Source organism: Hyaloscypha bicolor (assembly GCF_002865645.1).
Source record: "Hyaloscypha bicolor E unplaced genomic scaffold K444scaffold_129, whole genome shotgun sequence".
Lineage (NCBI taxonomy): Eukaryota > Fungi > Ascomycota > Leotiomycetes > Helotiales > Hyaloscyphaceae > Hyaloscypha > Hyaloscypha bicolor.
In genome coordinates, this window is record NW_020194631.1 from 465,245 (window position 1) to 478,076 (window position 12,832).

At 49.8% G+C, this 12,832-nt stretch overlaps 5 protein-coding genes across 5 annotated transcripts; 2 read left to right on the forward strand and 3 right to left on the reverse strand.

Annotated features, from left to right (window-relative positions):
• Positions 1-503: 503 nt before the first annotated feature.
• Positions 504-1,466, reverse strand: K444DRAFT_634354 (uncharacterized protein; the record flags this gene model as incomplete). The annotated part of the gene is made up of 2 exons (XM_024883734.1): positions 504-1,142; positions 1,191-1,466. 2 exons carry the CDS (start codon positions 1,464-1,466, stop codon positions 504-506), a joined length of 915 nt encoding a protein of 304 aa, XP_024731544.1.
• Positions 1,467-2,105: 639 nt separating this feature from the next.
• On the forward strand, positions 2,106-3,068 carry K444DRAFT_646138 (uncharacterized protein; the record flags this gene model as incomplete). Its single annotated transcript, XM_024885170.1, has 3 exons — positions 2,106-2,394; positions 2,448-2,952; positions 3,014-3,068. The coding sequence occupies 3 exons, from the start codon at positions 2,106-2,108 to the stop codon at positions 3,066-3,068; spliced, it is 849 nt and encodes a 282-aa protein (XP_024731545.1).
• Positions 3,069-4,303: 1,235 nt separating this feature from the next.
• On the reverse strand, positions 4,304-6,314 carry K444DRAFT_646139 (Pkinase-domain-containing protein; the record flags this gene model as incomplete). Its single annotated transcript, XM_024885171.1, has 4 exons — positions 4,304-4,697; positions 4,746-5,130; positions 5,178-5,477; positions 5,528-6,314. 4 exons carry the CDS (start codon positions 6,312-6,314, stop codon positions 4,304-4,306), a joined length of 1,866 nt encoding a protein of 621 aa, XP_024731546.1.
• A 639-nt stretch (positions 6,315-6,953) lies between these two features.
• K444DRAFT_667313 (uncharacterized protein) lies at positions 6,954-7,817 on the forward strand (the record flags this gene model as incomplete). The annotated part of the gene is made up of 1 exon (XM_024887281.1): positions 6,954-7,817. One exon carries the CDS (start codon positions 6,954-6,956, stop codon positions 7,815-7,817), a length of 864 nt encoding a protein of 287 aa, XP_024731547.1.
• Positions 7,818-8,376: 559 nt separating this feature from the next.
• Positions 8,377-12,331, reverse strand: K444DRAFT_109813 (uncharacterized protein). Its single transcript, XM_024870310.1, has 3 exons — positions 11,999-12,331; positions 9,252-11,943; positions 8,377-9,197 (listed from the first exon to the last, which is right to left on the reverse strand). The coding sequence occupies exons 1-3, from the start codon at positions 12,141-12,143 to the stop codon at positions 8,750-8,752; spliced, it is 3,285 nt and encodes a 1,094-aa protein (XP_024731548.1). The 5' UTR covers positions 12,144-12,331; the 3' UTR covers positions 8,377-8,749.
• Between the last annotated feature and the right edge of the window lie 501 nt (positions 12,332-12,832).

Genomic DNA, 12,832 nt, shown 5'->3' on the forward strand with positions numbered 1-12,832 from the left:
TCTTGATTGAAGACAAGCTTCCATCAGCAGACTTATAGAGCGTATCTTTAGATCTTCACGTAGAACTGCTCCAGCAGTCAAAGCCAGGATTGGGGCGAGGATCTAGCCATTGTCAACCTGCAGGAGAGCTAACGGAGTGGATATGGGCTTTGCCATGTTTCTTCGAATGATATGCCAGTTGAATTCCGTGTTATGGCCACAGCAAGTCCTTATCGTATGGTACGGAGAGAGTAGAAAGAGGTCTACGTTAATTTTAAAAAATAGGGGTCCAGTCACGCTAAGCCCAATAAGGAACACTATTGTTACTTCACATCAAGGACGACTTCTTCCAAGTCCCTCGCAAATCTCAAGGTTGAAAATGTTGAAAACAAAGCATCAAAAATCTCGTGTCCTCAATAATGTGGACTATATTCTGATATTCAACAAAAATCCATGCATTCTTTCTATCTGAAGTTCGAACTTAAACCACCGCGCAGAACCTTTCTCTCTATGTAGGGGCCCAATCATTTGTTGCCTTGGTAATTACCTCTGGAGGGATATTGCGATGAAGCACCTTGAAGAGATGAAGGACTGCGATCCGATGTAGTATCATGTTGTGATCCTCCCTGCTTGCCTTGGCCAGACTGTCCTTCGGAAGAGTCGGAGCCATCACCTTTTACATTTGTGTATTGAAGGGAAGTCTTGTCAAAGGCTTGGTCCACTTTGATCTGGTTTGCTTGTATAGTGGCGTCCTCCCCCTTCTCCTTTTGTGGGGGAATAATGATCAAGGCAGAACCCGGCTTCAGTTCCTCCGTGAAGAAGCTTACCTCCCCAGAGAAGAGAAGATTGCGTCCGAAAAGGACATCGAACGGAGCGTTGGGTATGACACGAAAGACATTGGCATACGAGATGCCCGTTCCGCTATTACACCATGTTGCCCTGACCGTGGAGTCGGACACAGCAGTTTCACCACTGAAGGTTTTCCATCTTGTGACTAGCCCTTTGGTGACTTCCAGCCTCAGCCGGTCGACAACTTCTTGGGAAATCCAATTCTCGTCTGACCCCGTGTCGTGGGTTGCAATTACGCCGTACCATTGGCCATCGGAAGTGGAGTGCACGTTAATGTAAGAGTACTTTTTCTCGAGCTGAGAAAATGTCAGTGACTAGAAGACAAAAGTAAAGGTCGCAGGAACGGAAATAAGGCGACCTACCAAGATCATGCCATTGTCTGGAGGAGTCGTGCTTGCCCAGTCTTCTGGGCCTATTGAAGCCAATTCATTTGCAAGGTTCGTACGCACTGAAGTCTCGGATTCAGCTCGATTGGCGAAGGCTCCTGTGAATCTTGATGTATCATGGTCCCGGGTCTGAAGCCACTCCTCGTGGTCTCTGTCTAACGGAGTTCGGTTCACCAGGTAATTGTGTTCGTCACCCCTCTTGGCCAACCACTCGAGCACTTCCCATCTGCGGATCTGTTCTTCGGTCGGCATCTTTCTGAATCAGGGACTGGTTCTTGATCGGTGATATGAAGCTGCTGGGAGCCGTTTGAGTCTGTTGCAAGGCTGCAGGTGGTTGTTAATGGCGTCTGAAAGGCCTTACCCAACCTATACCTTAAGTACTTTCCCTCAGTGGATCCTCCATGGTGAAGTTCTGATTCTAAACAAAGTGTGAAAGAAAGCACTCGCGCTGTCAGAGAATCTGCAAAACATTGCTCATCGTTAACTACAAGCGGGACACAATGAGAAAAACAAGACGTGAGGTCTGAAGAACAGAATCAGGCTGCGTCTGTACGATCATAGTAGATGAAGAGGCCTGCTTCTATGACCCTCCTAATGATCATAATGTTTGCCCTGACTCGAGAATCTGGTGCCTGGTGACACTCAATGTGATACAAGAAATAGGACTCGAGAAGCACTTGTTCGGTATCGGCGGACAATCATTGGCAAACGGCTTGCCACGTCTGGGCCGGAAGGATGGGTACATGCAGGTAAAGACGTAGCAACCTTCGAGGCTACAGATTCCATTCCCGCCAAATCATCCGCAGTCCACCGTGGAGCTCATATTGCGCTCATCGCAGAGACGAGCTGTGACTCCTGTTGACTCCTATCCCACAATCACGCCCAAACATAATGGCTGACGAAGGCCACGCCAAAGTTGCGGTGATGATGAGCCACCACAACGATTTCGCTATTTTCAGAAAGTTCAGCAAACTCAACTACCAAAACCTTCTCTATCTCCAAGCAGAATTGACGCACCTGGAGGCAAATCTGAAGAAGGTAGCCGATCGGGATGGAGGGGATCCAAACAGGGAACTCTATTCCAAAGATTGGTGGTTCTTGGCCCAAAACGAGGCGGAGCATGACAGTAGGGAGCAGTGGCAGAAATTCCTGCAAATTCGCAAAAAGTTGAAAGAATACAGTAAACCAGCTCGATGAAGTGGTAGAACCCCAACAACGTACTAACACAATCAGATGACCATTTAGCCCAAGTGGTATTCCTCACATCTCTCAAACCCCCAACCGCCTACGACCAAGCCTATTTATCCGAGTGGCTAAAGCGTCCGAAAATGGGAGACTTTCCTCTTCGCGGTCTCGACAGAAACATTTGGTCCCCCGACTCCACTGATCTCCTCGCTATTCGTCGCCGTACTTCGTCCTCTCCATTTACACGCTGGTTAACGAATACTATAATCCCTTACCTACACCATCACCTTTTCTACCATTTCAAAACACCCGTGGCTGACGATCCCGAGTCGGGAATCTGTCGGTACGAAGAAAAGAAGATAGAGCGGACAGTGGACATTCTCGTAACAGTGCTGGCTTCATTGATACCAATAGCAAGCATCCTGATCCTGTACTTCGTGGCGAACACACTGCATCGATTGGCGATTACGGTAGCTTTTACAGGCATGTTTGCCTTCTGTCTTGCTGTGACCACAAGGGCAAGGAGAGTGGAGGTCTTTGCGGCAACTTCAGCGTAAGCAAACCATGCTCTCTCGCTGAGAGAGATCATGAAGGTACTGACCTCCGATACACAGGTTTGCCGCCGTTCTGGTTGTTTTTGTGACTGGCAATAATGCTGCTATTGCTTGAGGAAAGATTAGATATATATGATAGTAAGTTTGAAGCTCGGGTGGCTAAGTTTAAACATCTGGGTATTGCAAGTGAACCAATATAAAGAAACCAAGCCTATTATCTTGTCCTTTGGTACTTCAGGTAATGTCGCGGTTTCTTAAGACTGCCAACAATCTTTTTAGTAGCATGAAGCTTGAAAGCCAGACGGCTTAGTTACAACCCCAGCGCTCTGGATAAGCAATAGATGGACGGAATCAACACTGTCATCCTTTTCTTTAGTACTTCTGCTAGCTTTGATGCCGTCTCAGTCGAGTCTTCCAGCTTCCTTTGCAGCAGCATTAGAAATCCATCAACGGGCGGTGCAAGTACAAATGCATGACGCTGAAGAAGAAGAAACAAATCTATCCCAACATTCGCTTTAATCCAACGATAACGATTGCCAATGCAACAGCATCAATCATAGCTGGGCTCGGCATCAGAATATTTAGTAGGAGCTTCCGATCTGGTTCAGCAGAGACATAGACGGCGGTTGACAAGCTTTCACGAATCCCTAAGTCACCAGCCTTCTATCACTTCCTCATTACTACTGCCATGACCGCCGCCACCACCACCACCACCACTGCCGAAAAACTGGCGTGTTGAAGGCAACACTGTATCCTCTCGGACCACAGTCGATCCTTGAGCCTGGACTTTGGCTTCCGGTAAAGTTGATTGGCACTCGCCAATATACAAATCACATCACATCACATCCCACAATCACCAAGAGGAACTCAGGATCATATGAAATATCTCTCAATTTTGCAATCCACCCACCTCTCTCTTATCACTCCAGAAGCCAATGCACCACCTCACCTCACCCTCATCCTCCACCGCACCGCAATAAAAGAAGTGCGAAAATCAACCTTGTAGAACGCCACCGCCCATTTGCCCTTCCATTCTCCCACAGATCTCATAAAGCCATATGTACAATGCATCCCATGCAGCAAAAAGGAAAGATGCCTACCCAGTTTGTGATCATTCCACAACGCGCAAGGAGAGTGAAAAGGAGGAAAATATGCCTGCAACAAGCCCCACGCCTCAGGTGTCGGTAAGTAAGAAACGAGGTGCCTAGAGCTCGCGCCTAATATGGGGACCTCGTTCTTTCTGCCTGGACATCTGAGGAACGGGCTCTGGACTTCTATACTCGAACAATCTCGGTGCTTCCCAGCGCCAAAATGAGAGCTGAAACGCCGGGGAAATAAGATACACGGTTATTATCCGTCGTAACGACCGTTGTTCTGGTCTTCCGTTTGGTGGTGATCCTCCCCATCATGATGCAGTGTGACGGAATTGAACTCTTCGAATGGATCCACAGTCTCGTTAGCAGGTGTAGCCAAGCCCGAATCGAGAGGAACGCCCTTCGGTAAAGGCAGTAATGCTCTTCCTCCGCTGATATCAACACTCTCACTCTCTTTGACATTCCTGAAATTGACTGTATCTATTCCCCGTCCTTGGTGTGGGATCATAGGTGGTTTCATGTGTCGGATCAGAGCCCATTGTGTAGTGCGGAAGAAGGGGTGAGTCTTAACGTCCGAGGCACCAGCTCGTGCTCCAAGTCGGCGGTTCTCGTCCTTGATGAGCAGCTTTCGAATCAACGATTTGCACAGACTAGTAGCATGTTAGCAATGAAATCTGACGAATCAGCAGTCAGCTTACTTGGAAATTTGAGGAGACCCAGAGTGCTCAGGGAAAGGAACATCGTCTCTCAGGATATTCGCAAAGGTGGCATTGCGGTTCTTGCCCTTGAAGGGAGTTGTGCCGAATAACATCTCGTAAATCAATATACCAAGAGTCCACCAATCTACGGCACTGGTGTGTCCACAGCCTTTGATAACCTCCGGTGCAATGTACTCTTCCGTTCCAACAAACGAGTTCGTTCGGAAGTTGGCTATGCATGATTTTGTATCAATGGCTGGAAGGTTGTTCGTGTTCGTCGCTCCGTTTCGACCAAGAATCATGGTTGGCTTTCCACCTGGGTCTGACTGTTTCGAGAGATCAAAATCTGATAACATGATATGTCCGGATTGATGAAGCAGGATATCTACCCCTATTAGTTGCGCCTTAAATCTGCAGAAGCTCAAAACTCACTTTCTGGCTTCAAGTCTCTGTAAATGAAACCCATCAAATGGAGGTACTCCAAAGCCGCGGTGACCTCAGCCGCATAGAATCTTGCATCATCTTCCGGGATGCATTTTCCTGGCCGCGTTTGTAAAGCCCTGAAGAACTCCCCACCCGAGCAGTATTCCATGCACAAATACAGGTGGTCCTCCGACTGAAACGAGTGATACAGCGTGACGATGAAAGGGTGATTGCTCGTGGCCAAAATCTCCTGCTCGGCCAGAGCTCTCTTAATCTTGTTCCGCTTGATCATCTCCTTCTTGCTCAAGACTAGGTTGGTCAGCGACAATCCTCTTTTTACAATGAGGCACAAATTATACCCTTCATAGCATACAGCCTGCTGCTCTTCTTCTCTCGAACTAAGTATACCTTTCCAACGTCTCCCTTGCCAATCAACTTAATCTTATCAAAGCTTCCTGGGCCAACCTCAACATTGCGGACCTTGATAGAATTCGAGCTGTATGTTCTCCTGAAGGCCATGGCATTTCGTAGATTCGGTGGTTGTAATGCTCCAAGACCATCTTGTCCAGGTACACCGAGCGAGTTACCATTGAGTGCAGTCGATCTCGAGTCTAACAAAGACAGCATGCTGGTGCTGGCATTTTGGGCCAATGGCTCCTTTCCAAGCTCAGCTGTCGCCGGTCTATCAGCACTCCCTTTCGAGTTCGAAAACATGCCTTGTGCATTCGGTGCACTCGCTACTCTCCTCAATTTCCGAGCCAATTCTTCCTTTCCCGCGATTGTGGCTTGATCGTTCGCACCAGAGACTGCATCGATCTTCAGTGTCGGGGTATCAGGTGGACTTGGAGGCACCGAACCGTCATTGTGATGTCGTAAGGCAGGAGGTCCTTGGTGTGCAAAGTATGGATTGGCATGAGCAGTAGGACTGACTCCATCATCTAACGCATTGCCCTCGCTGGCCACCGTCGTTGATCTGTTTCGGCCAGAGCCTGGGAAGAACTTGGATTGCCGAAAAGAGCTCTTGCTCTCCGACTTTATGGAACCCTCATTCTTCTCGCTGTTGCTGCCGAGGCTGTTGATTCGAAAGAAGTTCTTCAGCTTCTGCGGGAAGGGACTGTGGCCATTTGCGTGCTTATTAGACGTCATTGAGAGGCCGGAGAAGTTTCGCTTCTCGTTGGGAGGAGAATTCGAAGAGAAGCTGTGGAAAACGGTCGTCATCGAGGTCGAGCTGCAGCATTCACGAGAGCTGCTTCTCGTGATTGAGTATTAGAGACGGACAGGAGGCGAGTGAATGAACGACTGTCGTCGTCGACGTCGAAGTTGGACCGTGCTCAGAGGTTGATAATCAGTTCGGATGCTCGAGGACAGGGTCCGGCTCTGAGAGTTTCGGGAGACCGTGGCGCAGTGGAGTGGAGTGGAGTGGAGGACCAGCCGCTTCCGCTAATAAAGGCCCATGATTCTGGCTTGGTAATGGTAAGAACACGAGTCTCCTGAGGAGTGGGAAGCAGCGACACGAGCCAACGTGCAGCGGGCAGTATCGTCTGCTTGGGGTTGACAGAAGCAGCGACACGAGCCAACGTGCAGCGGGCAGTATCGTCTGCTTGGGGTTGACAGAAGCAGGCAAAGAATTAGCGGCCGAAGTTCGTGCAGTTTTCTGGGCGTTGAGAGAGTGCGGACGATGAGAGGAAGAGGCAGGTCTTCATAGGCTGAGCTGAGCGATTTCAGTGGACGACTGGCTACGAGGCGTCCTAGATTCCTAGTCAACCGCTAGGAGGCGGGGGTGCGATGTTCCAGATAGGACAGCAGAGATGCTACAGTCCCGTACGAATATGCCGCGATGATCGAGGACAAAGTCTGTCTATTACAGTAACTGCAGTCGGCAGCAACACGCAGTGGTCCCCTGAGTATTGCAGCTGGGCAGTTTGCAGCCCGCTGGTAGCCTGCAGGATTGTGCTGAGACGAAGCAGCCACGGCTCGGTTACCATTCCTGAGTGCGAGCTGGACTCAGAGGCGTTTGTCGCTTGTTACACGCCTGATCGATCATCGACAACTTCTCCCATAATGCCATTTACAAAGAGCCCATTTTCCAATAGTGCAGTCCTGCGCACACGCAAGCATCCCCCACCCAGCGCCGATAGAATCGATATGGGGGCTGCTCGATCCAGCAACATGGCAATACCAAGTCATCAGGTCATCCATGGCAGTACAGTATCTGCCACGCAAACCTTGCCCCCCTCTTCGGCATCTTCCTTCTCACAGCATGTCACTGAGGAAACAGCCTCCCATCAGCACCGCGCAACCTTCGTGCCAGCCACACCTCCCTTCGATCACGAAATCGCCCATCTGCCTCTCGCCTCCCTCTCCATTCGCCAATTCCCCTTTTCCACCGCTCGGGAGACCTCCTCATCGGGTTTCCGCACCGGCCTTGTCCACAGCATCCATCCAGTCACCAGTGATCACTCAGCTCCACCCTCCACCTCTCCTGCCCTCTGCATCACGACCCCCTCTTCTCCTAACCTAATTACCAATCCATCCTCTGCGGCTGATGATCTCATCGCACGTCCTGCATTAACTTTCTCGAATACGACGAAGAGGAATGCCTGCCTTTGGCAAGTATATCACAATATCCCATCCTGTGATATCGTTTGAGGCAACGCTCCCCTATTAAATAGTTTATTTGATACAAGTAATCCGCAAGTTTTGCCTCATAAAAAGGATGCCGTATTTTCAAGTTTCATACACGCCGAGGGTAATCCGATTGAACCCCACCAGCCAAATACATCACTCGAGCCTTACCTCATGAGCGCAACACACACCCCTAAACCTTCAAGATAGTAAGAGCGTCGTTCCAAGGTCAAAGTAGATTAGACTTTACCGCCAACTTCCAGAAGTCTTGTGCTGCACCATTAATAAATTTTGCTGGTGGCTAGAATCTCTTTGCACAGCCACATGTCAGCTTTAGGGGAAAAGGGGTCAATCGAAACACGAACCAAACTACCCACCATTGTCCAAGTCACATGAATCGAGCCTGCAAGAGATATAGTAAAAGGTTTTTTTGTGTGACCATCAGTCTACTCCATATTCGGTCGGGTTGAATGACAGCATTGCCCCAGTTTTGTGCCATGCAAGCAGAAGCCTTCGCAACATCTCCACCGAGCTCTGAAATCACCTATTACCACTTATCGACCCTGATGCTTCAACAGAAACGCAAAATAATCCTACAACAATAGTTCATACATGGCTGTGGGCAAAAGCCGTGGAAAAGGGCAAATGAGGGGAAATGAATGTTGCCATGCAAACAATATCAGTATCGATACAATGTATCGGCCTTTATCTCCCAGCCCCCAGCCCTTGAGCCCGAAAGTTGAGGTGTGAGAGTTGCATAGACAGGTAGAGTGAAGAACATAGATGCAACCAGTGACAATACCGGGCTTAAGATTGCTGGGATGGATTGTTGATACAAGACCGTGAGAGACCGTGACAAGTGTGACCTCTTCTCGGCACAAGACGACCGCTATTATCAAGAAGAACCATCACACAATGATCGCTGCAATGAACTCCGGAAGGAGGGAGTCAGAGATTTACCAGTCAGAACCAGAGACAGGGCCAGTGCCGCTATCATCAGTGTTCCATTGCTTCTCGAGTAGCTTTTTGTCGGCCTCGTCCTTCTGGGTAAGATATCGCATGTACTCCTCGGCTCCCATGGTCTCTGCAGGCGGAGGCGTCGGTCGCTGGAAACGATTTACGTTCAAGGGACGGTTCTCTGGCAAGGGGTTGGCTGAAATGCTCGGAGCAACACCAGAGTCATGCGTAATTTCAGGCTTCGCCGTTGAACGTTCGCTGTCACGCTCACCCGTGGCGAAATTGACCATAGCAGGCGCAAGAGAGGCAGCCGCAGAGCCGCGGTACTGAGGCAAGTAACCATGAGCTGTTGCTGATGAGATTGCTCCCGACAGGGCTGGACTGGTCATTTGTGTTTGAGTGGTGTTCTTCAGCATGTTCTGCAAGAAAAGTGTCTGCTGCTCAATGCTGTTCCAAAAATCAGCCAGCTTGAACATGTCTTCCTGAACAGCTTTGACTCACCTTCGGAAATTCTCAACACGTTCGGCAAAGCTGGCCTCGTGAGAAGTTCTTGGCGAGCGTGTCTTCTGCGGTAAAAGGTGGAACTCAACCGATGAATTGTCACTAAATGCATCATTCTCAACAACTTCAGCGGTGGTTTGCATCTCGGAGTTAACTCTTCCAGTCTCTAATTCCCGATCACTCTCGCTAGGAGAACCAGGGTTTTTGGGCGTAACAGGCTCCTTCTCAAATTTCACCAAAGACTCCGTCGTGTTATTGTGCAGTGGAGATGGCGACTTGTATCCCGGCACTCCACGCTCGAGGAACAGATGAGAGAAGTCTTCAGTGACTGGTGAAATGACCAAATTGCGAGCGCAAGTGGGACGAGATGGAGTTTGTGGCTGTTGTGGGAGATCTTCAAGACGACTATCGTGGGTCGACCAATGGGACAGACCAGTGAAACTGGGATGGAATGACAATGATCCATATTCACCATGATCAGGAGTTCCGAAGCTGGCTGGCTGGTTGGGAATACTGACTTGATTATACTGAGCAATTCTTTCAGAAGGGACAATGCGCTGGGGCGACGGTGCTGGAGAATCAAACAGTTTTTCGAAGTTCAGCTGGGGAACTATTGCACTGCTGCTGTTGCTCGGAGTGACAGTTGCCAATTGGGCGTCTTGCTTGACTGGAGATGGTGGATAGAAGTCTTTGCCATCGAATTTTGGCAAGCCACTCTGGACAGAACGAGGAGCCTTTCCCCAATACAAAAATCGTGCACGAACCTCGTCTTGTGTGAGGTGGCGGGGATAGACAAAGTCCGAGTCTTTAACCTGACTGGCAGAAACACCATTTGGAGGCTTACCAACAAGATATGGTACTGCGTTCGGAGAGATGATCGGTGGGCTCGCCGGAGCCATGGTTGTTGTTTCGCCATGGAATGTGTTGAACTTCTGGAGCACAGGAAGTGGTGCTTCGATCTGGCGTTGGTTGGACGATTCTTGAACACTTTGAGTCCTAGAAAGCGTAACATTCTTCGTGGCAGCAGGGAAACCACCATAACCCCAGTCAGTAGAAGACTTAGCCAGAAGACGAGCTTCAATCTGGGCTTGCGTCTCGAAAAGAATATCTTCGATAGGCGAAGTTACAGCAGATCTCGAGGTCTCGTTTGCGAGGTGAGATTGAGAAGCCTGCGCAATTGCAGCTTGTGTACGCGGCTGGAATGGCGGTGCCATTGCAGCGGCCATTGTCAATCGGGACTTGGTGGTAGAGTCAGATCGAGCGAGAGGCTTCTTGTTACCATTACTCTGCTCGATCTGGGGGGTCTCAGTCTCAGCAGTTGGCTTTGGTGAATCTCCCTGCGCACCAGTAGACATAGAAGTATCCTTGGACGGTTGAGCCACAATTGTGTTGTTTGAGGTGAGACTGGGCATTGTGATATCCTTGCTGGATGGGACCGATATGCCTAAGCCGCCGTGCTCGTCTCGGCGTTGAGCAATCATTGCACCCTCTTGAGCAAGCTGGGTCTCGAGCATGGCCTCCAAGTTACCGATCTGACTGGCGATAAGGCCGCGCTGATGCTCCATGAATGACTCCTCAACTTGGTGTTTGTTGTTGCCCATTTTATGTTCCATCTGCTTGAGGCCACTTTGGAGGAATTGAATTTGAGATTTGACGAGTTCCGTAATTGAGACCATGGTCGGAGGCAGGAACGGCAGGTATGGCGCCAGCGAGGGTACATTATCTGCAGGTTGCAACCCATTAGGTACTACCATTGGGAGTTGCTGGCCTGGTGGAAACATGAATGGGTTCGCCATGCTCGCCAAGGTACCTGGAAACTGAGGCGGATAGAATCCTGTGGGAGCAGTCATGGGATTCTGAGGCAAGAAGCCCGGGTTTCCAAGCATGGACATGGGGACAGGAAGCGCGCCTGGAGGAGGCTGAAATCCAGGTTGTACTGGGTAGACTAAATGACCATTGTACATGAATGGCTTGGTCTGGTCGAATTGAGTGGGTGGTGAGATCTTGATCTGCTGTGGCAGGGAGTTGGTTTGGTGAGAAGCAGCAACATTCTCACCACTAACTGGCGGTGGTTGACTATTGGTGGTGAGAAGGCCAGGTTGGACCGGAGGAGACATTGTGGCCATGGCGATGGGGTTTGCCCGTGGCAAAAGATTGTAGTGAGGGAGGAAACCGCCTGGAATCGACGGCGGGAATCCCTGAGGAGGTGGTGCGCTATGTTGCCAGGAATTTGGTGGGAGGTTATGGTGATCTCGATCGGGTTCAGTCTTTCTGGTCTCAAAATGGAACTTTTCACCATTCCACTCAAAGACAGGCGGTGCCGATGTGCGCGTATTTGGTACAATACGACCACCAGCAGTGACCCGAACGTGAGTAGGAGAAACAACAGCTCTGTAGAATCTCTGGAAGTTGTCCGATTGTTGCGCAGCTACGCCAGTTGGTGCAGAATGAGGTTGGGAGGTTCGGTCGGACGCGTCTCGGCGACGGAAGTTCCACTTGACCTCGTCAGAGCTGCGATTCGCCTTTCTGGAGCTAATTGTCTGGTATTCACTCTCCTCCGAGGATTCAACCACGTGTCCTTTGATCATGTGCTGTTTGTTCCGTCCATTCGTGACATCCACGAGGCTTCGAGACTCACAAGTGAATCTGTCCGGGTCTCTAAAGGCTTCCTCAGGAAGTCGCACGATAGAAGCTATAGGTAGATGAATTAGCTGATGACTTCAGGAAATCATATTTGAAGACAATACCGATGTCAGGATGCCTGTTGAGCTTATTGATAACACAATTGAGCACTGGAAGGGAGGATCTCAGATGGAGCAGCTCGTCGGGAGAGTAACGAGGCGCGTCGATTGAGGAAGATCGTGTCGTCATCTTGATTTCGGTGTTGCTCATACAACAGGCCAGAAGTGGGCGAGGCTGTGGATGCTGAAAGTGAAGTGGATTGGTATATCGGCGCGGTGCCAGGCGAATGCCTCTTGAATGTCGGCGGTACACAATTCGACCAGGAAGACGTAGTACAAAGCGTTGCTAGCCGTGTTGGTGGGATGCCGTCTGTGGAATCTTGGAATGCCACAGTCTTGGAAAAGCCTGATCTCTTTGTTAGTCTTGGATCGTCTAGATTATCTCTCCCACAGTAGCAAATGCCTGAAACATCAACCTTACCTGGTACACAGGTGGCACAGACAAGGTCAAAATAACGTAAAGAGTAAAGTTGAGGAGAGCCAGCCTTGCCTTCTTGCAACGTATCAGCTGCAAAAAAGAGCGCGATTAGTGGGTTACGAAAGCGGAAGAGCGTGACCTACCAAAAACGCGAAGGCAAACCAACTGGTATTCTCGATGCTCGTTCCGAGGCGACGTGTTTTAGAGTGAAAGATCCGTATGTCCTTGGAGTCTTGATTATGAGGCAGCAAAAGGAATGTAGGGCAGGAAATTTTTTAGAGGCCGGTGTTGGGTGGAAGTTGGAGAAAGTCGCAAACCGACCTCACTTGAACGGCCAGATCGCGTTTCGGCAGGAGCGATGAAAAACAACAAAGGCAGTATTTGCAGTAGGAAAGCGCATCTGAGAAACGGCCTTCGGGTAC

Excerpts from the sequence above, each read along its gene's own strand:
- K444DRAFT_109813 (XM_024870310.1), bottom strand. The coding sequence starts at position 12,143 with ATGAGCAACACCGAAATCAAGATGACGACACGATCTTCCTCAATCGAC. Across the intron at positions 11,944-11,998 it reads CAACAGGCATCCTGACATCG|CTTCTATCGTGCGACTTCCT; the intron begins GTATTGTCTTCA and ends ATCTACCTATAG. Across the intron at positions 9,198-9,251 it reads CGTGTTGAGAATTTCCGAAG|CATTGAGCAGCAGACACTTT; the intron begins GTGAGTCAAAGC and ends TTTTTGGAACAG.